At 39.7% G+C, this 25,764-nt stretch overlaps 2 protein-coding genes across 2 annotated transcripts; both read left to right on the plus strand.

Annotated features, from left to right (window-relative positions):
* Positions 1 to 4,848: 4,848 nt before the first annotated feature.
* Positions 4,849 to 17,910, plus strand: top2a (DNA topoisomerase II alpha). The gene is made up of 34 exons (XM_053340932.1): positions 4,849 to 4,994; positions 5,161 to 5,251; positions 7,127 to 7,190; positions 7,346 to 7,491; positions 7,685 to 7,782; positions 7,863 to 8,075; positions 8,275 to 8,448; positions 8,792 to 8,893; positions 9,072 to 9,209; positions 9,295 to 9,433; positions 9,524 to 9,681; positions 9,879 to 10,004; positions 10,267 to 10,377; positions 10,682 to 10,787; positions 10,919 to 11,028; positions 11,213 to 11,305; positions 11,404 to 11,518; positions 11,642 to 11,763; positions 11,929 to 12,077; positions 12,416 to 12,647; positions 12,747 to 12,881; positions 13,036 to 13,236; positions 13,387 to 13,582; positions 13,707 to 13,798; positions 13,885 to 14,028; positions 14,140 to 14,223; positions 14,505 to 14,702; positions 15,441 to 15,561; positions 15,885 to 16,046; positions 16,374 to 16,554; positions 16,654 to 16,712; positions 16,797 to 16,922; positions 17,141 to 17,385; positions 17,467 to 17,910. The coding sequence occupies exons 1-34, from the start codon at positions 4,899 to 4,901 to the stop codon at positions 17,611 to 17,613; spliced, it is 4,674 nt and encodes a 1,557-aa protein (XP_053196907.1). The 5' UTR covers positions 4,849 to 4,898; the 3' UTR covers positions 17,614 to 17,910.
* Positions 17,911 to 19,469: 1,559 nt separating this feature from the next.
* LOC128381155 (gap junction delta-3 protein-like) lies at positions 19,470 to 25,529 on the plus strand. Its single transcript, XM_053341106.1, has 2 exons — positions 19,470 to 20,348; positions 25,209 to 25,529. Exons 1-2 carry the CDS (start codon positions 19,470 to 19,472, stop codon positions 25,527 to 25,529), a joined length of 1,200 nt encoding a protein of 399 aa, XP_053197081.1.
* Positions 25,530 to 25,764: the final 235 nt, after the last annotated feature.

Below are 25,764 nucleotides of genomic sequence, written 5' to 3' on the forward strand. Positions count from 1 at the left end.
GATTGTTAGCTAAGGTAACACAGACTAGAAACTGATAGGAACTGCCTGGCTCAGTCTGAAGTTACCAGGTCCTCTACAAACACATTGATCAGCACAATACATCTCATTTGTTTAATCAGTACAAAACCAAAGTGTAGCTGGCAGTTTGTGTTTTTTGGGGGCTTATTCACATGTCTACAGTATTTCTTTGACTTCCTGGAGCCTTGTCATTACTGTGCGTTAGTCAGACATATCAAAATCAGAATCTTACACACAACACAATCAACACAATCTTCAGAAAGACACACAAGGAATGACTATATGGAGGTGAATTTATTTCTGTGATCTGTAAACAGGATACAAATAGTGCACACAGGTAAAGAGTGCAAGTAGTGCCGACATAAATATTACATGGCAAAGAAAAAGTGACATGTTACTTTATATACGTATAGTAGGTGGTCATATGTGTATATGTATATGGCACAAAACTCCTTATAAACCCACAAATACACAAACTGAGGTATATTTGTTTCAGTTTGTGTATTTTTAAAAACAATTTGTTAATTTGTGAGTTTGCTGATAGTTTAATTGTGTATCCTTTGGACAAAGCTACCTGTTTCCCACCTCCTCTTGTCTTTATGCTGAGCTAAGGTCTCAATCCTATGCTTCATATTTAGTATTTATATAGCCTATAAGAGCACTATAAATCTCATCTAACGCTCAGCAAAAAAGCAAATAAATGTATTTTACCCAAATGGTAGAAAAGTGAAATAATCTGATCATTGTGTTTTGCTGATCTTTTATGTTATTTGTATGTTTTATACAGAGTCTCTTTGAAAAATTGAACAGTTTTGATGAAGTGATGGAATATATTTTGAAGGTCCAGTTAAGAAGAATCTAATTTGTCTTTTTTGTCAAGGATGGGAATCAACGCCAAGGAGAAAAGGAAACAAGGTAATTATTGTAAAGCCTGGGGAAAGGTAATGCAGACTGGTAACTGAGAAACTGGGGCTGGAGCTTGGTGCTAGAAACAAGGGACCAGGAACTGAGGCTTGGGCTGGAAGCTGGTAGCTGGGAACCTGGGGCTAAGATTTGGGCTGAAAGATGGGAAGAGCAGAGATCCAGGGCAGGCTTGATGAGATGAAACGAGGGTGTCATAGCCCAGGGTCGAGGAGCTAGACAAAGAGGGAGACCGCACAAGTTTTAAAGTAATTTAAACTGGGTTGTTTTTTTGTTTTTTTATCAGAAAGGGCTGGAGACAGAGGCCCTAGAAAGACCAAATGGAACTGCAGGAGACAGGAAACAGGGTTAGGCACGGGAAAACAAGCAACAACAGGCCAAGAGGCTTGAAGCATAGTAACACTGACTAAAACAGAGGCTACAATCTGGCAGAGTGGAAGTGGCAGGGCTGAGTATTTGCTGAAGGCTTGATAACAGAGATGAGGTGCAGCTCGCGTCTGATTCCAACACACCATATTCATTCCTTTGTGTTATATGAATAAGGATGAGGCTGGGGCAGTTGGCACATTCTTTTATATTTCCTAAAGGTGATAAATCTGTCTTCCTAGTGGTGCCAAATCAAACTGTTGCCTATTTGTGTGTTTTTGCACCTCCATTCATGTGTGCAGCTGTGGGTGTATTCGTGTACATACACTCCACTACATCTGCTGAGCTGAACTAGGCCTACAGCTCAATCTCCTCAACCCTATTATTATCATGCCAAGGTCAGATGAGTGGGCAACATAGCAGAGGAAAAGAGATAAGACTGGTAAAATGGTTAGATAAATCAGGTTACTGCATTTCCATTGACTGCTAGCCACCTGAACAGATATATAAAGATCCATGTAGATTTAGTGTTGAACAAAATCTTCTTTCTTTTCTCTGTTGTGCTTTCTTAAATCCTGCACTACTGGATCTTTTCATATCAACTAAATACGGCTGTAATACACGAGGCAAGTTCTGCATGACTATACATTGCTGCAAAAATACATCAGCTGAGGGCTATCATGAAACTACAACAGCACACTGGGGGAGATAAACCCATTAACCACTAAATAGCTTTTAGGCAGCTATCATGTACTGCATTGTATGCGTGTCTGACAGAGAGATTGGAGGAAATGAGGGAGAGAGATAAGTATGTGTGTGTGTGTGTGTGTGTTGGGAGGAGATATTGATAAATGAAGAAAATTTTAAATTACACTTTGGGAAAATAGGGACACTGCTTTCCCAGAAAACATTACAGAACAAGGTATAATCATTAGCTGATATTGAAAGCGCCAGCGTGGATCCTTTTCTTCCATTTTCCACTTTCTCCTCCCATTTTGTGATGAATTTATCTTCTCTTTGGCAGGGACGGGTGTATAGGGGAAGAGACAGACCCCCTACCAGGATACAATCTTTCACCAACTTCAAGGAGCCAAGTCAGAAGCACCACTAATGGCAGGCTTGTTTGTCTGAACCACTGGAATGACCCCATTAGCCAGACAATGTGGCCATGTAACAGATTTGGAAATGTACCTTTAAGACAATGAAACCTTTAGATCAGTATGTATCATGAACTGTGATTACTTTTAAATTTCTGGTGAATCAATCTTTGTTGTAATCTAGATTATTCTGAAAATAAATTGACTTGAAATAGTTTGACTTTGTAGGTATAGCTGCAAGACAAGATATAAGATGAAATGTGCACAAGTGTTGAATATTTCAACTTTTCTTAAATCTTTTCATTCTGAATGTGTTATGCAGCTGTAGTTTCTCTGATCTATATTAATCCTGCAGGATTGGACAACTGGCATATTGGTATTCAAATAATATATTAATGCTACAAAAAAGTGTTGCACAGTAGCTTGTGTGATATCCATAAATCTGCCATGAATGAGTCATCAATTAAGTTAGGCCTACAAGTTGGGAACTACTTGGAATTAGAGAAGTCTATACATTTTTACTAAGACCAAAGTCATGTACTTTTGTGAAACATCCACACTCTCTCTTGAGCTGTTCTTTATGTTACTGTGAACATGGCACTTCACCAATTTGGTGTTCCATAAAATTCAAGAATAAAGAATCGTCAAAATCCAAGCAACAAAGGCAAAGATATCCTGACCTTTAGAGTTTCTAGTAGGGTATCATTGCATCTTACAATTTCCAAAATGTAAATCAACAGCATTGTCCATAAGAGCCCCAATATGGTTTACATTTTCAAAAAAGGGCTCTTTTGTAGAGCTATTTTGTTGCTGCACTGTATGGACAGTTGCCTACATACAGTGCAGCAAATGGATCTGCACTGTATGTACTGTATTATGATGTTTTAGTGCTGACTAGCGCTGGTTTATAGGCTTTTTCATTTATATCCACTGAGCTGTGTGGATCATAGCCCTTGTCAAAGCTCACCTATTATTCTGCAAACACTGAAAATCAGCACTTCAACCTCACAGTGTTTGTTTCATTTATCCAGTGTACTGCAATATATATAATAAAACACACATTACTGTTCATAAACTTGCACTACTAAAGAAATGTGTGCAACGTGTATGGGCTTGTGTAGATGTATAAACGTATGAAGATAATAATTGTGGTTGTATTTTGGAGAAAAAAAGGGGTTTGATCTAGTTTTTCTGAATTTCCAATATTTTCTTTAGCTGATGTATGTGAGTGCTACAGGACAATGTAAGCTGATGTCTTGGAAGCATGACAAATAATTACTTCATGTTGTCCCTTACGTCGTTACCCGTCATTAAGATGACCTCATGTATATATATTTACTGAATTTATCACATTTTCCAAACTACTCTGTTCTTTCTATGCACTTCAAATAGGGGAAACTGATTGGCGGTCAGAGCCAGTGAGGGCGGGCTTACATCTCTTTTCTCATTTTTAATTGGTTGTGTACTCGAAAGGAGCTTAACTAAAGTGTCTTATTGGAGGAAAACCTCAAGAGGTCCTTCGTTTGATTGGTCGATGTCGCTGGCGCCAGAGATTTCGTGCCAGTTTCAAATTTTCAAACAGGTCCTCGCCCAAGGCTGCAGTTATTGTTAGGAGTTAGCTGAAAGTTGGTTAGGTAGTCAGAAACGTAGTCTATATTTCAAGAACCGGCGTTTCTTAGTAAATATAAACAAAATGGCTGAGCCGCTGAAGGTAACGTTACTGTCACTTATATATCTCGTTCAGTTAACGGTAGCACCGCGAAAAGAAACACGCTAGCAACGACTACAGTTAGCTAGTACATGCTAATGTGGCTAGTATGGTATTGTCCTAATTAGTGCATCGTTAATAATATATGACGTTTACTCGTAGTGTGTGATGTTAAAACGCATAATGCACTGATTACGAAAACGTAAACATGTCATGTCGGTAACAAACAATTTAACGTGTTAATTTACACGTTAAATCTGCTTCTAACCGTTGAGATATGAGGTCAACCCCTGTTTCTTATCTTTGTCTGGGGTATCCGGTGTTATTTAACATTAATAACGTGTCTTTAACATCATTCATTTGCTCTACTTTGGTCATAGTTATTATCTGGGGGATTATTTGGTCATAACTGTCGAAAATTAAAAAATGGTGAAAATGTTACCTCACGTTGGGGAGTTAAATGTGGCTAGTTTTACATTTGGTATGTACTGAGTAAATAAAAGTGTCTGTAACCAGCAAACCATGGTCCTGACTCTATAGTCATCATCAAGCATCTGCTCCTTTTTAAAGTGTCTTTCAGCAATAAACAAACTGAGGGTCCAGCAACTTTAAGCAAGTGTTTTGTACTCAGTGCTCTGCTTGCATGAACGGACCTCCGATTGTCTGAAAAAGTAATTACTTGTGAATAAAATGTAAAGATGTTTTCATATTAAAGATAACCATGTCTTTCACAGGACAACTTCTTTGAAAACAAGCCTCTGGCAAAGACAAAGAAAGATCCAAAGCGGATGTCAGTGGAGCGGATCTATCAGAAGAAGTCTCAATTGGAGCACATTTTGCTCCGGCCAGACTCCTACATTGGCTCTGTAGAGCCTGTCACACAGGTAGGAAGTCACACAGATCTTTGTGTTTTACCAAACCTTTATTCATGTCCTGAGCTAATGACCTGTTAATAGATACTTTCCTGAAGAACTTTTCTCTCAGTGCAGATTAAATATTACAGAAGTTTATGCTCAAACTTTATAGTCACTATTTTGCTTCTTTCTGTAGCAAATGTGGGTGTATGATGAGGGTGTTGGATTGAACTGCCGTGATGTGACATATGTGCCTGGGCTTTACAAGATATTTGATGAGATCCTTGGTAAGTAAAAAGCTTTTACTATCTCACAATGTGTATCATGTCAAAAGTATGGAGTTAGATTTGTTTCATAATGTTGTGTGTGTGCAGATCGACAATCTGTGTGTAAATGTGTAATCTGTAAATATAAACACCTTCCACAAATACAAAAAAAAGATTTATATACTCACAAAAATATTTTGCAAATATAAAACGGATCTGCAAATACACAAACAAATTCCACAAATATAAAAAATACATTAAATTAATTTACAAATAAATGAAAAGCATTTGTGAACTCAGTTTTTATTTGTGAATCGAAAAAACATTTGTGGATCTCAGTTCTACGCTTGTGGATTCGCTTTTTACACACACGGAGTTTTGAAACAAACTTTCCGCCGGTCCGAACGAAAATCCACTCGTATCACTCGGCTATTTTCGGATAGCAAGCGATCGCCTACTGGTTACGTCATTTCCGCATATCAAAGTAAGAGCACGCAGTCTTTCTATGAGCTTTTTAAAATGTTTATCAGCGATAAGTGACGTGCATTCATGGTTTCATGTTAATGTCATACAGTGATTATTAGTGTGTGTTTATTTGTTCTATGTATATTATCTAGCACACACTTTCATATACATTTCTGTTTGAGTATGAAAGGCACCAGGATGCTTGTGGGCAACGTTCAGCTCTCTAAAACGGTGGCTTGGCTGCTTCTTCAGTAAGCAGTTATCAGCCACCTCATCCTTTATATTTTTCATTTATTCTTTCAGATGGGTAAAAGTCACAACGCACTTCATCTTATTAGTAGTGTACTGACTCTTACTAATGTAGTTCTAATGTCTATGTGTAAGCATTCATGTTGCGGGTTGGGAGAACGAACAGGGTGCAGGATTTTATACATTGCAAATATGATTAAGATGCATTGTAAATAGACCAGAAGTCATAACAATCCAACCTGTAAAGAGGGCCCCTGTAGAAGATGCTGGTGACTGACATCCAGACATCTCTTCACAACCTTTCAATACTAGTGTAATCAGTAGAAAGTTATGGGTTTTAAGATTTAGACATTTTCAGCACAGCATTTAAAAGACAATTTTTATCATTAAACAATAATAAAATAATAATAATAATATATATTTTACATTTGTATTCATTCTGATTTATGAATAGCTGTGTTTATTCTTTATTATTGTTTAACGATAAAAATTGTCTGAATGTTGCCCACAAGCATCCTGGTGCCTTTCATACTCAAACAGAAGTGTATATGAAAGTGTGTGCTAGATAATATACATAGAACAAATAAACACACACTAATAATCACTGTATGACATTAACATGAAACCATGAATGCACGTCACTTATCGCTGATAAACATTTTAAAAAGCTCATAGAAAGACTGCGTGCTCTTACTTTGATATGCGGAAATGACGTAACCAGTAGGCGATCGCTTGCTATCCGAAAATAGCCGAGTGATACGAGTGGATTTTCGTTCGGACCGGCGGAAAGTTTGTTTCAAAACTCCGTGTGTGTAAAAAGCAAATCCACAAGCGTAGAACTGAGATCCACAAATGTTTTTTCGATTCACAAATAAAAACTGAGTTCACAAATGCTTTTCATTTATTTGTAAATTAATTTAATGTATTTTTTATATTTGTGGAATTTGTTTGTGTATTTGCAGATCCGTTTTATATTTGCAAAATATTTTTGTGAGTATACAAATCTTTTTTTTGTATTTGTGGAAGGTGTTTATATTTACAGATTACACATTTACACACAGATTGTCGATCTGCACACACACAACATTATGAAACAAATCTAACTCCATACAAAAGACTAAATGTTTAACATCTCACAGACGGCCTACGATACTGATAATTTGTTTTTCTTTGTCCCCCCAGTAAATGCAGCTGACAATAAGCAGAGGGATGCGAGCATGTCCTGCATCAAAATCAACATTGATGTGTGAGTATGGCATCATTGCACAGCCAATTTAAGATCACAAAATATCTTATGGTACTATCACTGTGTTTAGATTGCTGAATAGTCCTAACATATATCCAATTTTACTGCCCTCAGTGTTATCAAAGTTTCTCATGAATGTATGTTTTTCATTTCAGTGAAAACAACACAATTAGTGTATGGAATAATGGCAAGGGTATCCCTGTGGTGGAGCACAAGGTCGAGAAAGTCTTCGTGCCTGCTCTCATCTTTGGACAGCTCCTCACCTCCAGTAACTATGACGATGGCGAGAAAAAAGTCACCGGTAAGCCTAATTGTGTAATTCTGAGGACTCGTTTGTTTTTTTATTATAAGGACAGTGCACTGCACATACAGTAGACTGATTTATGTAACAGGAAATGTAATTGGAACAACTGTGGGTGTGTGGAAACAGCTACAGCCACGTGTTTCGCTAGCACAGCATTATAGCCCATACTAAACCAATTATTGTTCTTTAGGTGGACGTAATGGATATGGTGCTAAGCTTTGCAACATCTTTAGCACAAAGTTCACCGTTGAGACTGCCTGCAAAGAGTCAAAGAAGTCATTCAAGCAGGTAGACTGAGCAACGTTTGATCCTTTCTAATCACACTTGTCGGGGAAAAGTACATTTATTATTGTCCATGTTTTTCACAGACTTGGTATGACAACATGGGCAGGGCTGGAGATGCACAGATCAAATCATTTGACAAGGAGGAATTCACTTGCATTACCTTCCGCCCAGATCTGCTCAAGTTTAAAATGAGCACCCTGGACAAAGATATAGTGGCTCTGATGACTAGGAGGGCATATGACATCGCTGGCGCCAGCAAGGGTGTTCGTGTGTTCTTCAATGGTGCAAGGCTTCCAGTAAGTTAGCATGTTAAAAATTAAAACAAACTTGATGTATCAATTAGTATCTCAAATAGAACAAACAGGAATAACTACATTACTCCTATTCTACCATTCTTTTCATTGCCTACTTGGGTTTTCACTTTTTCCATTTTTTTAGATTTTACTGATCAGTGTACTGTTATAGTTAAGACTAAGGTAATGTCTTGTGCTCCAGATCACAGGTTTCCGTAATTACGTGGACATGTATCTGAAGGACAAGGTGGATGAGCTGGGTGGAGAACTCCAGGTCATTCATGAGATTGTCAATGAACGCTGGGAGGTCTGTCTCACCATGAGTGAGAAAGGTTTCCAGCAAGTCAGCTTTGTCAACAGTATTGCTACAACCAAGGTAATGTCATAGTGTATTAGAGCCTCTTTAATCTATTTATCCTATATATAACGGTGGGTGTAGGCCTTACCCTCCATGCCAAACCAATAAAAATAATGTTTTGATTAGTCTACCAGAATACAGAGTGCCAACTTAAATTTGATCAGATTTTTGTCAGCCCTTTTTAAATTTACATCTTAGAGCAGCTATAAAGCATTTTGAGGCTTGCTAAACTAGTTGACCAGCTTTCCTTGGCAGCTAAGTACAAGTTTGGCTGCTCTCCCAGCCACTTGGTGTCACTGTGATTAAGACTTATGATATTTATTCTGTAAATGGGTTCTTATATTTGTCCTCTGGACCCCAGGGTGGGAGGCACGTTGACTATGTGGCCGACCAGGTGGTTGGGAAGCTCATTGATGTGGTGAAAAAGAAGAACAAAGCTGGGGTGACGGTCAAGCCTTTCCAGGTAAATTTTATGTTCTAAACTCAAATCTTGTTTTTATGAAGCTGAAATTGTGTGATTACATAGCTGCTATAGTTGCTGGAGCAATACTGAACAGCAGAATGAAAAGTATCCCAAACTGTTTCTTTGTTATCAGATCACATCATAATAATCACATATGCCCTACTTCCTCTCCTTCAAGGTGAAGAACCACATCTGGCTGTTTGTCAACTGCCTGGTTGAGAACCCCACCTTTGACTCACAGACCAAAGAGAACATGACTCTGCAACAGAAGAGCTTTGGGTCCACTTGTCCTCTCAGTGACAAGTTCATCAAACAGGTGCTAATAAAAGACTAGTATTGCAGTCTTCCCCTCACAATTGTTTTCACTTTGCTAACAACTTATCATTTTCTGTTCTCCACAGGCCACCTCCTGTGGAATTGTGGAAAGTATCATGAACTGGGTGAAGTTCAAGGCTCAAACCCAGCTCAACAAGAAATGCTCAGCTGTCAAACACACAAAAATCAAAGGCGTGCCTAAACTGGATGATGCCAATGATGCAGGTACTATATAATAGTAACTTTAATAGAGTCTGGCTTTATCAGCAGACATGTTGGTGACCATCATTCTGTGATAACCATTACCTCTGGCAGGTGGCAAGAACTCCATAGGCTGTACACTAATCCTTACTGAAGGAGACTCAGCCAAAACACTGGCTGTGTCTGGGCTGGGTGTCATCGGCAGGGACCGCTATGGTGTCTTTCCTCTCAGAGGAAAATTGCTGAATGTGCGGGAGGCCTCACACAAACAGGTTAGCAGAGTTTTTCAATGGCAGCTGCCATGTTTAGCCTGTCCAGGTGTCACTAAGCACCAATGTAACAAGAAAAGATATAATCTATATATATCATAATCAATAATATAAGATGTTTTCTGTCTTGTAAATAATCTGCTTGTAATATACTTTAAAAAAGCAGTTGACAATTGAAATGGTGTGGTCTTCCTTCACAGATTATGGAGAACGCTGAGATCAACAACATCATTAAAATTCTCGGCCTGCAGTATAAGAAGAACTACAGCGATCCAGAGTCCCTTAAGACACTGCGTTATGGCAAGCTCATGATCATGACAGATCAGGTGTGCTATGCTGTTTTGCTTGGCTTTTTATTGTATCCAACTTTTCTTCATCATTTAATTTAGTTTCTTTTTAGTGCTGTCACAAACCACCTGTTAAAAACTGCTTTTCATTAAGCCTGTCTGCATTTTTGTATAGTTTTGAGGTCATCATTCACTTCATTATAGGTGCAGTGTCTCATGTTAAAATGCAAGTACTATTAATCTTTACTGATTTTGTTAGATTAATATGAATAGCCTCTATGTATCACTGTGTTTATGACAGGATCAAGATGGATCCCACATTAAGGGCTTGCTGATCAACTTCATCCACCATAACTGGCCATCCTTGCTGCGCCACAGCTTCCTGGAAGAGTTCATCACCCCCATCATCAAGGTATATGTTCCTACAAAATGTCTCAATAAAACCAAAGGATGTTTTGGCCAGACTTTCCCTTTTTTACCTGGTTTGTTCCCATCCAATTAATTTAGTTACCTGCCAAATTAATGAAAGTAGCTAAAAGATATGGAGATATGCTATTCAACGTAAAGCAATGTTGATTTCCAGCACTGATGGCAGTTGTAACATGCTGAGTCCCTGAATTTGCTACGACACTGCCATCTGCTGTCAAAATCATGGAAACCACAGAACTGTATTTTGTATGGGAAAGCTGCTGTAATGTGTTTGTATCTCTCTTTAGGTATCGCACAAGAAAACTCAGATGTCTTTCTACAGTATCCCAGAGTTCGATGCATGGAAGGCCAGTCAGCCAAACATCAAATCTTGGAAAATCAAATACTACAAAGGTTTGTTACAAACCCCTGTGTGGTAGTATAACAGACAAGTAAGCAGCCCTTCATACCTGGCCAATGTCATGGTTCTGGTCTAAAACCTCATTGTAAGTTCTATAATTAATGGGGTGTCTTCTACTAACTAGGTTTGGGTACCAGCACATCCCAGGAAGCGAAGGAGTACTTTGCTGATATGCAGAGGCACCGTATTCCATTCAAGTACTCTGGACCTGAAGACGATGAGGCTATCACCCTTGTAAGATATCACACATTTATTCAATTCATTCCTCAGCCAGTGTGATTTAAAACTGGTGGTGATCACATCAAATTTAGAAAATAACAACATGATTTATTATAAGTTATATCAAACATTCTGGCCAGGATATATTTAGTAATTTGTTTGTCCATATCTAAATGTTGCTTCTTTGTCATTTGGTTAGGCCTTTAGCAAGAAGAAAGTGGATGAGCGGAAAGAGTGGCTCACTAGGTTCATGACTGACAGGCGCCAGCGCAAGGAGCACAATCTGCCAGAGGTTAGTTATTCGTTGCTATGATCTTCCAACTACTGGTGAACAACATGTGCTTTATTACTGTTTACTGTTAAATTGAACCTTTTGCTGTCTCTTCACAGGATTACCTGTATGGTCAGGCCCTCAAATCCCTTTCCTACAATGACTTTGTTAACAAGGAGCTGGTGCTTTTCTCCAACTCTGACAATGAGAGGTCAATTCCCTGCCTGGTGGATGGTGCGTGAAACAACTGTAAAAACCAAGAACACATTTCTAACTCTAAGGAACACTGTATGCTGGGATTAGAAACTGCTCTAATGTTTGTGTCTATGTGTGTATGCATTTGACTGTGCATGTCAGGTCTGAAGCCAGGCCAAAGGAAGGTGCTGTTCTGTTGTCTCAAGAGAAATGACAAGCGTGAAGTGAAGGTGGCCCAATTGGCTGGCTCGGTGGCTGAGATGTCAGCCTACCACCATGGAGAGGTGAGATAACTATACTTGAATCAGCCAGGTTCTTAATGGGTTTAAACAGCTTTTTGTTTTGTTTTTGGGGGGTGGTATACATATTTGTTTTATCTTTTAATAGTCTAAAGTATTTTATTTTTTTTGCAGTACTGTTGATTTAATCACCTTCATTTTTTTCCCCAGATTTCTCTGATGATGACCATTATTGGTTTAGCCCAGAACTTTGTGGGAAGCAACAACTTGAACCTGTTGCAGCCTCAGGGTCAGTTTGGAACCAGGTTGCATGGTGGCAAGGACTACGCCAGCCCTCGATACATTTTCACCATGCTCAGGTCAGCATCCTTTTAACAAACTACAATTGATGTCAACCTACTGGCTTATGGTACATATCCACCAAATTTGAGAAAGTGTGGTGGAATTAATGTCACAGAATTGATGGCAAAAATAAGTCTTGACATGTAAAATACAAATTTGATGTTTATAAATCCCAAATTACGAATATTTAACTTCATTTACTATACTATCTGATTTGGTGGTTTAATACACTAAAGATCTTATTAGTGTGACATTGACCTGCACTGTCAAAAGTTGGTTTAAAAAAATTACAAACATATGCATAGGTATATTGTGCAAAATCTAAAAATATCCCCCCAACTGTCTGTCCATTCAGCCCTCTGGCCCGCCTTCTTTTCCCATCTATGGATGACAACCTGCTTAAGTACAATTATGATGACAACCAGCGTGTGGAGCCAGAGTGGTACATGCCTATCATCCCCACTGTGCTGGTGAACGGCAGCGACGGTATCGGCACAGGCTGGGCCAGCAGAATCCCCAACTTCGACATACGAGAGATCGTCAACAACATCCACCGTATGCTGAACGGAGATGAGCCTCTGCCCATGGTGAGGCCAGGATATGACTGGTTGCTTTGTGTTGTAGTGAACTTAAGTTGCAGGTGTGATTAAAAAGCATTTTGTTTGTGTGTTGCCTTTCCCCAATAGCTTCCAAACTACAAAGGCTTCAGAGGCACAATTGACCAGTTGTTGGACAACCACTACATGAACAGTGGAGAAGTGTCAATTATTGATGACACCACAATTGAGATCTCTGAGTTGCCTGTAAAAACCTGGACACAGGTTAGTCACTAAAGTCTTGTCCTTTCTGTTGTGGATATATTCATGATGTTCTATAAAGTTCATTAATGACGTTCATAACATAGACTCAAATTTAACTGAGGCTTATTCATTTTAATGACCTCTATATTATTTCATCCTCCTGTCTGTGGTCTAGACCTACAAGGAGAATGTTTTGGAGCCCATGTTGAATGGCACAGAGAAGGTTCCTCCTCTGATCACGGACTACAAGGAATACCACACCGACAGCACTGTTCGCTTTGTGGTCAAAATGGCTCCAGAGAAGCTGAGGGAGGCAGAGGCTGCTGGTCTCCATAAAGTCTTCAAGCTGCAGAATACTCTCACCTGTAACTCTATGGTAAATGATACCACAAAAAAATGCACATATCTAGTATGTTCTTGTGACTGAGGATGAATCAAGACTTTTTTACACCTTACCATGAAATGGCAAGGATGTCTTACCATAGCTTAGCCTGTCACCAACCTTAGTGTTTGTTTTACCGTTTAGGTCCTGTTTGACCATGTGGGCAGCCTCAAGAAGTATGAGTCCGTGCAGGATATTCTCAAGGTCTTCTTTGAGTTGAGACTGAAGTATTATGTGCTGAGAAAAGACTGGTTGGCTGGAATGCTGGGGGCAGAGAGCGCTAAGCTCTCCAACCAGGCTCGCTTCATCCTGGAGAAAATCCAGGGCACCTTGGTCATTGGTCAGTAGCTTGTTATGGCTTCAGTTCAAAAGACACACATCTTCTGAAATTGAGTTATGTAGATTATAACATTGAGTCCACTATTTTTAAATTCCTTTGATCAAGAGTATCCTTCTATTTACAGAGAACAAGCCAAAGAAGGAACTGATCCGCATGCTGGAGGAGATGGGCTATGACTCTGACCCAGTCAAGGCGTGGAAGCAGTCTCAAGAGAAGGTAGGTGTTGGTGAAAATGGCTTTCAGCTACATGAATTAGGAATCCAGCCAGCTGAGCAAAATTACATAGTATATTTACTCTTTAGAATGAGGCGGAGACAGAGGATGGCGAGGGGGAAGAAGCAGAAGAGGACAACAGTGGACCAGACTATAATTACTTGCTGAGCATGCCCATGTGGTACTTGACTAAGGAAAAGAAAGAGGAGCTGTGCAAACAGAAGGATGCAAAGGTATGCTTTTGAGCTATTCTGAAATCTTGTAGACTAAAAAATAAAAAAATGTGACATTGAAATACTTTATGCTGACAATTTATTTATTTTTATCCAACCACTGTTCTGTAGCTGACAGAGCTGAACACCCTGAAGAAGAAGACTCCATCTGACCTGTGGAAGGAAGACCTTGCTGCTTTCTCTGAGGAACTGGAGGTAATGGCTTTTATTCAACACATCATACTGACTCGTTCACTATTCATGCATCTTGTGAGTCACATTTTGTCAGATATCTCCACCGCAGTTTCAGAAAAACTAACTGGCTTAATTGAATCCTATTAGCAATCCCACATGACAATGTAGACATACTGAACACTGAATATTGCTATTGATCAAGAAATATATGTCTGGGGAAAATGAATGAATTCAGTTAAAGGGTGCAGAATCCCTAGTTACAGTCAGAGTTGTCACTGTAAAATTGTTCCCTTTTTGTTCAGCGTATTGAGGCAAAAGAAAAGGAGAACGCCAGTATGCCCGAAGTTAAGGGGACCAAAAAAAGCAAAGTGAAGGTGAAGCAAGAGACTCTGCCCACGCCACAGGGTCGCCGTGTCGTCCCACGCATCACCAGCACCATGAAAGCTGAAGCTAACAAGAAGGCTGGCGTTAACAAGAAAGGAGATGGCAAGAAAATCAAGGTATGTCTTCTCAGAATACATATCTTAGAGTTTTGGATGTAATTCTCATTTTATTAAAAGTATACTATGCAGGATTTGTTTTATATAGACCTGTACAAAAGTAATCCCTATCAATCAAAACTATGACCCTCTAGAAGTGCGTGGCAGTGCATTTATCTATAGAGACCACTCCACTTATACGTATTTTCTTATTATTTTGCTGAGTTTGTGATATTTCTGGGCTAGTAACAGCACGAGAGGTGTGAAATCACGAGTTTTAGTATTGTGATTAGATTACAGCTGTCTCATCTGCGCAACTCTGTCTATGTGCCATGGCTGTATAAAGAGGTGCAGGTCGGTGTGTCTCTTTGCTGATAGCTGAACTACACACACACACACACACACACAGAGCAGAGACACCACAGTGGACAAGTTGAAGCTCTGCATTCACACAAAGTCTGGCAATGCACAGGAGGTGTGAGCATGTTGGTTTGTGGTTTAGAATATAACCACATTGAAGCAATCCAAAAGAAAAGTTTTATTTATCTGATTCACAGCTTTGTTCTCTCCAGCGCTGCTCACTCTCTTTATTCATTCTCTAGCTCAGTCTCATTCACTTGCTCGGTGAGACAGGGAGGAGAGGCCACCTTTGATAGATAAATGTAGTATTTGTGCAATGGCAGTGTCATTGAAATGTGGTGTGTGTGTGTGTGTGTACAGCAAGTTATATTTTGCTTGATTCCCTTTCTGTAATTGTAGAGTGAAAACGTAGTCATGAAGATGGAGTTTGGAGAAGAAGGAGAGACTCCACAGCCAAACGAGGAGATGGGCTTGGCTGCTCGACTCACCAAGAAAGTAAAAACTGAGCGGAAGGGTAAAGGTGAGAACAAATACTGCAGAAAATGTTTCATTGACCATTTTGAGTTTAGTCAACGGTTCAAAAGTGCCCACAGAACAGAATTTGCCACAAAAATATGTTATACATTAAGCATGATCTGTACAGATTTTATCATCACAACTATTGGAGAACATTGTAGATCTGACTGACTGCACAATGTATCTTGTAATTTATTAACGTATTCATACCTCCATAAAGTGTTATAGATTGCAATCTTTTTTAAATGGTGTACCAAGATGTGCTGTAATTTAGCTTCATTGCACTTTTATTAAAGATGACTTTAACACTTTTTTTCTGTTCAATAGCGTCAACGACCGGCAAACAGACCACACTTCAGTTCAAGGCTGTTGACAAGAAGCCCAAGAAGAACGCGTGGTCGGACGATGAGTCTGACATTCTGTCCGATGGTGACATGGAGGCAGAGGAATTTGTTGCCCCCAGAGAAAAGGTTCAACGCAAAACCAAAGGTGAATTCACTAGGATAACATTACCACTTAGCAAATATTTATTCTTTCCCCACAAAGTCCATGAGTCAAGATGTAATCACTCCAGAGATGTTTGGATCTTTTAATTAAAACACGGATAAAGCTCATTTCCTGAGGATAGTTGCCTCTTTTGTCTCACTTAATCCCAAACGGCACTTTGCAACCACTGAGGAATCTAGTAAAACCAACTCACTCAAATTTTTATAAAAGCAAAAAAATATATATATATATATTATTGGTGCTTCAAACAAACAACTTGCAGTAAACAAGCAGAACTAAACCGAGCCTTTCTGTTGTCTTTTGCTGTAGCTGCGGTGAAGTACAGTTTGTCCGACAGTGAAGATGAGGAGTTTGATGACTGGGGGAAGAAGGATGCTCCAAAACGGAAAGCAGTGATCAGTGATGATGATGACAGCTTTATCCCAGAGCCCGCCGCCACAGCCGACAGTGATGTGGACTCTCCAGCCCCGCCTCCAAAAGCTCCAGTGACGTAAGTACAAAACGTCAAACGACCTGTCACGGCAAAGCTTTTTCAGTCAGATTAATTTAATTTACCTCAAATCAATTTCCTCTTTTCTATCTTGTGCAGGAAGAAGGTGACAAAGAGCAAATCAACGACCTCGAGACAAGCTGAAAGCAAATCAAGCTGTAAGTATTTTCATGTTACACTAGTTTTGAAGCTCTTGAGAAAAGTCTGAGGTGTAATTATTTGTTCTTGATGGATATTTGCAGCTCCGTCTGATGATCAAGCACCCCCCGCACCAAAGGCTCCAGCTCAACGTAAAACCACCAAAGAGGCTGTACCCAAGAAACCTGCCGCCGCCAGGAAACCAGCCGCATCCAAGAAGAAGGCTGCAGGTATTCAGACGAGCCTGTTGTCTCAAGTGGGATCAGACTTGTTAGGAACAGCTTGATGTGGTTTATGTCACACAAATAGAAGAACAGATCTTACATGGTTGAGATTTTTCAGATAAATCGTAATAGTTGTACAATTGTCACTTAATTTTCTTCTAGGATTTTCCTTCTGATTTATATGATTAACAGTCTTCTCACTTCAGCCTTTAATTCTGTTACAGATGTGAAACAGCCGTCCATCCTGGAAGCTCTTTCTAAACCCAAACCTTCATCCAACACTGCTGCCAAGAAAGATCCTTCATTTGACTTCAGTGACTCAGAGGGTGAAATTAAAGCTCCAGCCGCAAAGACAAAGGCAAAGGCAAAGCCAGTTCTCAAACGGAAACAGGTCGTGAGCGATGACTCCGACAGCAGCTCAGACGACCTCATGTCACGCCTCAAAGCCAAATCATCTGTGGGCTCCAAGGTCAGTTTCTACACATTGTGCTCTCATTTCCAAAGGAGTCATTAGAGGTTTCATAATCTATTAAATTCTCTGTTCATGTAGAAAACCAAGACGTGGGAGGAGGACGACAGCTTCCAGATTTCAGACGGGGAAGGGGAGTCGACAGCTCCTGCACCTGTGGCAGCACGAGACAAGCCCTCTCGTGCCAGGAAACCTGTCTCCTACACCCTGGACTCAGACTCTGATTGAGATCTTGTCCATAAGTCAGTGTCCACATGGTGCTTTTGTTTCTTTGAGACTTTGTGAAGGTAACTTCTTCACTAAGTTGTAGTTTGTGCCATGTGATGAATATGGCTCTGCTCACTTGAACTGTTTCTATTGGACCTTTTTATGCTCCGGTTTGTAAGCTTGAAGAAATCTGATTTACTGTGTAAAAAAAAAAAAAAGAAGTTTCTCATCCTTTCAGAAGTTTAAAAACTCCATTTATGAATACAGTTTGTCTTAGATATGCTTCTTTTTTAGTTTTTAGTCTTTTCTACCTTTTGTAATGTTGTCTCGTCCTGTAAATATTTCAATGGCTATTCATTTTACATTCTGAAAAATAAAGTTGACTTATACATTCATTGTGAAGTGCTTTTTGAATCGGGAGTTGCATGAATACCTTGCTTTAGGACTAATGTCTTCTGAAATACATAATTGGGTATATTTTGTTTGTGTCTGTACAAGTTGTCAGTGGGAGTATTCAAATGTCATGTTTTAAGGGTGGAGCATCAGTTTGATGTGTTAAATAGACTGCGGTGTAATGAGAAAAAATCATTGGGGAGGTCAGATAGGTAAGCAATATTTTAATTTCCACCTGTTTTTAATTCAGAAATTGACTTTATGTCCATTTTAAGTATGTAGATATGAGTGTATGAATAGTGAGACAGACTTTTCCTTATCTAGCATTTTAGTGCTGCATTGACAAACTGGTTCTTTAGTCATCTAACCACTGAGAAGCAATCGAAACAATGTTCCTTCTTCCAGAAAAGAACAAACTTTGAGCTTCAAACCTCTAAGAAATGAGTCTCTAGTCCCACCAAGTTGCATTGCATGTTCTCCCTTGTGACTGGGGAAACTGGTACAGCTTAGTGGTACATCCTGCCATTTAGGAAGCTGTTTGAAATGCTCATCAAGACTTCGCCTCTCTTGAGTCAACATCAGTTTTGTCTGGGACTCTTGATGGGTACAGATTAGGACGTGGCAGGAATTTCCTGAACTGTTGCCGCCCTCTCAATTAGAACCAGTGACAAACTTCAGTCACATTTGGAGAACATGTGAGAGGAATAGCATTTTTGATCATGACCACACATTTTTGTTTAAATCTTCCTTTTGGTTTATTTGAGTAGCAGAAGAGCAGGAACAGGATTTTTTAAACGCTGATCGGAAGGCGAGTCAGGTTTCGCATGCCTCTGTGTAAGGTAGATAAAATGCCTTCGGGTTATAACAGTTTTGTCATCTTGGTTTTATTTGCTTGTCCTTTTATGTTCTTTGGAAAGACCAGCAAGCAGCTCTACCAGCCTTTTTCCTTTAGTATCACACCAGTACAAGTATCAGCTTGTAATTAATGGAAGCTGCATTCATACCTGTTGTGCTTTTTTCCATTATGTTCAGATGAGAGGACAAGAACCAGTATTTTTCTTGTGCCTGTTTAAACAAGTTATTAAGACAAGATTGGTTTCTGAAATCAGCTGTTTTTCTTATCAGTCTCTTTAAATGTATAGCTATGTTAAATTAAACCTATAAAATACCATGGGGGGGGGGGTTTAAACATAGGTGTGTATTATTGTTTTATTCCTTGGAGTGATATGCTTTAATTGATGAGATTGCATGTAATAATCAGATTTGGTTTCTTTATTTCAGGGACCTTGGAACATGGATGTTGTCATTTAAGGCACATAAAAATGTTGTGCAGCAAACTTTGACCTGCAGGTTTGGTCATGATAAGTTATAAACTGGTGGTAATAAGACACATTTTAGTTTCACTGTTGAAACAGAGACTTGGTGTGAGACTAACAGGTGGATAAACCCTTCCAAGAAGACATTCCTGAGACGTTGGTGCAATCATGGGTGAATGGGGCTTCCTCGGAGCACTCTTTGATAACCTCCAGGCACACTCGCCTATGCTTGGTCGTTTCTGGCTCCTGCTCATGCTTGTTTTTAGGATACTAATTCTGGGTACCGTTGCCAGTGATCTATTTGACGATGAACAAGAGGAATTTGCCTGTAACACCCTCCAGCCAGGTTGCAAACAGGTGTGCTACGATATGGCCTTCCCGATCTCCCAGTACCGATTCTGGGTCTTTCACATTGTCCTCATCGCTACACCATCCATGCTTTTCCTCATGTATGCCATGCATCACAATAGCAAGAAGGACAGCCGCCCCAAAAACAGCCAAAGTTGCAGCCAGGAGTACAGAGAGACCCTTAGTTTAAGAAGACTGTACATGATCAATGTGGCTTTTCGAATAATTGCAGAAGTGGGCTTTCTGGTGGGTCAATGGTTTCTGTATGGTTTCACTGTGAACCCCCAGTTCCCTTGTAGCCGCTTTCCTTGCCCTTACACAGTGGACTGTTTCGTCTCACGTCCCGCAGAGAAAACAGTCTTCCTCTACTTCTACTTCGGCGTTGGAGTGTTGGCAGCGGTTTCCAGCTGTGTAGAGCTTTTCTACGGCTCCGCGAAATGGTTTTGTTGTGGTTCGGAACCCTACACATCGGATCGTTCCTGTGACTGCCAGAACCATCACAACATGAGGACAGAGGAGGCTGAGGAGGAGGAAGAGGAGGAGGGGGAGAAGAAACCACTAGGAAAGGCAAGGTCAGAGAGTGCACTGGGAAGCTTGAGGATGAAGGGGGGATCGATGAGGAGCAGCACCGGTAAGAAGGGCTCCAGCATCGGGCAGAAGACAAGAAACGGCAAATATGTGAGCAGCAGGACACTTATGGTGTGAGATGTCCAAATATGATGATGAGACTATTAATTTTTATTTCAATATTGTTGCTGCATTTCTTAAAAAATCCCACATGGCATTTCACACAATATAGCTATCCCACCATTAATGAAGGTTATTTTAAAAAATGGGAGACATCATAAGGAAATGCTTGGGAGACAGATCAGAAGATAAGGAGTCAAATCAAGTCAAGGAAAGACAGATGGTTTTGATAAGATGGAGTTATGTAAGACATTGTTTACTGGTTTGCTCCTCTGATTAATCATTACAGATTGTAAACAGGGAAAACCGTTGGAATACACCTGACAAGCAAGTTTCACAATGATTCCTTCTTGGTTTAAAAAAAAAAAAAAAAAAAAACCCTGACTGGACACTTTAATGCCACACCTTTCAGCAAATGTATATAGTGATATCTATTCATGCTAACAATCACCTTTAGAGGTCTGTTGTAGTCTGTATTTGTCCTTAAAAGGAATAGTTACACATTTCTGGAAGAGTTAGAATTAGAGTTATCATGTCTGTAAAGTAATATCAATCTTCTCATTTAACTCTCAGTAAGAAAGCAAAGCAGTGTATTTCCCAAAATGCTCAATTATCAAAAGTGTGGACAGTTGGTATGACAGTTATAATGACAGGAATGTTAAGGAGGTTCGTCTGTGTACTGATTTTTCAATGTCTTTTGTTAATTTAATAGGGAGAGACATGTTTATCACTGTTGTACGGTTGTCTTGGTTACTAACAAGACAAGTTTCAGAAAGGGTTTATAGGTTGTAACAAAGGTTCATAAATCACTGAACTTTAATTAGTTATCAGTTATAAGAGCAACTTTTGCTTTGCCAGATTATGAAAAATCCATTTGAATTATGAAGTATGTCTTCTGATAAAAGGTTGAATTTACTGTGTAACTAAAAGAAATGATATAAATAGGAAAATGTTTCACAATGTGTCTACTCAGAAGTTGCGCCTTTGAACGGTTTATAACTGATCTGGTATTTTATTTATTAACCAGGTATCAGATTTAAAAGGGGGGGGGGGGGGGGACTGGCAACCCTACAACCTTACAACATTGTGTTAATTTACATATACAATTGAAATCCCTTAGTAGCAATCATTATATTGTGATTATGATCAGCTGGGTTCAATAGCTGATTTTTGAATTCACGTCTTTACTTTTCAATAAATCATAACTCACTTGAAAGTGGCTGTGAGAGAGCCAACATAGACTGCATGAGATGTCACAGTTGTAGAACAAGAAGAGCCAGGTTACTCATACAGGCGCTCCATAAATGAAACTGCATACTTTAAGACCTTTTGTAAGATCAACAATGTTTCATCCTGTTTATTTGTCCCCTGAATGATTCTGATGTGAAACACCTTTCATCACGTCTGACATGACTGAAATTTCTTTTCTTTTTTTTCTTTTTTTTTGGCACTTATGTATGCATATTTCTGGTTAAGTATCATGCTTGTTTTAAAATAAAGTGTGCTATGAATGAGCCGTTTGTATCTTAAGTATGCCGTACAGATCTTCCCACAGTATGCCTCTGTTTGTTGCTCATATCTTGAGATAATCTGTCAAATAGCGTGGCAGAAACCAGCTCAGTGGCATTTCATAAAGTCATTGTTGCCTAGGCTTTATGGACATGTAACTGTCGGCTGCACGTAGAATATATAATTTTCACTATCATTATCACTTTCCATTTTGTCATATGTTTGATAACCGAGGACAAATAATTAAAACAGCTCATGCATTTGCTGACTAAAAAACACACACACTCTATCCTCTTCTTTACATTACCACAATTTTGTTATATTATTACACATATTACAGTAATTTAAAAAAAAATCTTAAACATACCTCATTAGTAAAGGTTGCTACTTTCTGTATGGAAATAATTCCATTTTATAAAAATAGTAACAAGTATACAATAAAACTGACTGTATCATCACATCAAATCCAATAGTTTTATACCATCGAAATGTATCATTAAAGTTTTATGCCTCTATGAGCCTATTGATACCTGCTACGTCAAACATCTTTTTATGTTGTTGGGTATCACATATCATATCACTTTTGGAATACTGAGTCATACAATATCAACTTTACAACATGAAACTGAGTATGTAACCTTGCATGAAAGCGTCATGTCCCCTGCCTCCTTCTTCCAAGTGCTTTTTGTCAGCAGCAGGTGGCAGCAACGGAACAGGAAACACTGCTCACTTGAATAATGAAGTTCTCATTTCCAGTAAGATGACTTCATTTGCAGGCACATTATCCCGATGACAGCATCCGCACTTTCCTGTCATTACAGGAGCGGATTCATTTTTTAGGATCACAGCATGATCCTGGGGATTGGGAACATTCATTCATTGGGAGTATTCATTCAGTCTTTCCACCTTGACAATGCTAATAGCTGCATGTAAATTAAATCAACTGTTTCTTTTGTTGTTGTTTTTAATGATTACTGCTGTGTTTGCAGTGAGAGCATGCTCACATGAAGAAAAGGTGATTGTCTTTTGAAGACTGAAGCACAGATCCGAGTGGCTCATCTGAACACAAAGTACCCTAAATACTCTCCAAAGAAGCTTATTTTTGACTCAAATGTTCCTCCCAGTAATTCACACACACACAGAGACACACACATACACACACACACACGCACACACACACACGCACACATCCCTCCTGCTGTTCCCTGGACGCATCATATATGCAGATTGCAAAGCGGTGCAGGCTCTTTGATGTGCACAGAACAGAATTCTAGATGTGTTTTATATAACCGCTCATTCTCTCACTGGAGACGGAAGGAGGGAAGAGTCGAGGAGGATTACTGTCAAAACTTTCCCTGTTTCCTTTTGTCTGCATGCATCTCCACCTTTTCATGTCTGCCTCGTCAAACTGGAAGCCTGCCTGTTTCTCTATACCTCCTCCTCTTCTTTTCTGAGTCTCCGTACTTCACTCTGTCTTTTCTGAATCCAGGGAGGCCTCGCTGCTGAAGTCTGCCTCAAAGAAAATGTAGGTCATCTGTTTTCAGCGACTCCCTTTTCACCAACACGGAGGAGGAGATGGAAGTGATAACATCTTTCTCTGTGGGTGCCCCTCCTCCCTCCCATTCTCTCTCCACCTTGAGTGAGACATTCAGGGACTCCCTGTGCTCTCTACTGTACCTGCATCCCCAGTCTGCTCCATGGAGGCTCTCTGAAGTAGACATCTAGCTGACTGACAGCTTCACATCTCTGAGCATCTCACAATTTACTGAGTCATGTAGGGACAACACCTAACAAAGGGACATTTAAAAAAAAACATGTTGACTTTCTTTGGTCCAAGTATAGTCTTGGCAGCTCACTCTGCTGCATCACTGTTTGATGTGATGAAGTAAAATGAAGCTGCGTGTTTACTTTTCCCAAGTCTGCTTGTTTAAGTTGCCTGGCAACGTGTGATCCAATAAGGTCAACCCTAGTTCCTGAAAGTTGGAATAACCATGACCGATTTGTCTTGATAGTTTAAGATCATATGAAAAAGCTGTTATGTGCCCTGCAATTTGATCATTTTCTCAAAGGTTTTACTGGAAATATGACAACTACAAAAGTGGTTGTTGATTTGACTAAAACATTAACAGGACAAACTGACAAAGCTCCTTATTTAAACACAAGTAAATGATCACTTAATATTAGAAACATTACTATACATCACATGCTTGCCCTGTAATTTTCAACTACAAAGACAAATGACACTTTTACAAGCACAACTCATCTGTTTGTGTACCAGTCAAGCACTGTTTCCATTTAGTAGCAGATTACACAGTTCCTTCCTGATAACTTGTCAAGAATTTATAGTGATAGGTCGTTTCTAGGAAATACACAAGAAACCACCAAATGGCTAAATGAATCACTGAGACCGTGGTTCATCCTAAAATCTGCATTGGGTGTTCTGTTGTCTTTAAGCTAGTGGTTGTGGGGTTCTTTGGGTTGTGCTACAGGGTTCTCAGCTGTTTTGGTCATGGGTTTCATACACTTTCTGTAATAACATTTTTAGAAGCAAAAGTCTCATCAAATTGAGAACCTTGGACAAAATCTTATTTAATGGGGGTCCATGGTCCAATTTGTGTCAGTTTAGGGTCTCTTGAACAAGTTGAAGGACCACTGCTTTAAGCATCCATTAGGGACTCTTTCATTATATTATGCTGCTAAAAACAACTAATGCTATTTTTCTGTTCTACCAGCCTCAGGTTTGCTCAAGCTCAGTTGGTTTGTGCTTATTTGATTTAACACAAATGTATTCAGGAATATACATCATGATCTTAACATGTATATTACCTGGAGACAGATTAGTAACTATGTGGTTTGTGGTTTGATATTTTATTTGCTTTCTTTCAAATTTAGCCAATTAACTTTCTGATGAGAACAAATGAACATATTATATCTCGTTAGTTTAGCTTTTAGAGATCTTCAGATGTGCATTTTGTTACCTTAGGACAGAGCAGCTGTGGTATCTTCTCATCTAACTCACGGCAAGAAAGCAATGTGAAATGTTGAATGATTCCTTTAAGCTCTCACTGCTAATGGCACACCACAGAATGCAAATTGCGAGAACCTTGCTGCTAAAGCCGGTGAGAAAATGCCCCAGAGGTCGAATAAACGCATCTAAACATGTCTAATGTGGAGTGAACGTGTCCCTCTAGTCGTAATGTGAAACCAAACTTGCAAGAATGCATTGTGTGAGAACATAAGTGTTTGTAGCACAGAGGATATTCAGGTCCAGTTATGTAACACTGACCTTTGTGACTGTCTGTGCTGCTTACAATGCCCTATGCATTTCTGTGTGTACTTTGTGACCTCTGCCCTGTCACACAGTCAGCCACAGAGCCGGTGGCCAAGGACAGCTTATATCTCTCTCCTGGCTCAGAGCCACTGAAGCGTGCTGCTAAGTTTATGGCGTCACCAAAGAGCTCGGGTCACCGCACATCACACCTCGCCATCGTATCTCCACCTCCTCCTCAACCATCCATCTGTGCCATCCTGTCTCTCTCCTTCCCTTGCCACAGGGTGCGCTGTGTGAATGCAGCATTTACCGAGAAATATTCTCGCTGCCTCTACTCATTCCCCTCACTTCTTACTCCATCTGCTTTCTCCCCTTCTTCCTGTTCTCCCTGCCTGAAGGGGGACGCAGTGTGAATGCTGCACCGTCATCCGTACTCACTTTCTCTCCCTCCCTCCCGTTTCTCTCATTTTCTCAAGGAAAATATTGTGTAAAGCCTTTGGGCTCCGGCCACTAAGCCATGTTGTATACAGTGACCAGAGAGTGGATGAGCTGACTGCTCTGCCCTTGCTGACACAATAGCTTTGTTTGATGTGGATGATGGTTCTTGGCTGCTCTTTTCGCTCAGTGCGGCAATATGTTTGACTGTGG

Source organism: Scomber japonicus, chromosome 20, assembly GCF_027409825.1.
Source record: "Scomber japonicus isolate fScoJap1 chromosome 20, fScoJap1.pri, whole genome shotgun sequence".
Lineage (NCBI taxonomy): Eukaryota > Metazoa > Chordata > Actinopteri > Scombriformes > Scombridae > Scomber > Scomber japonicus.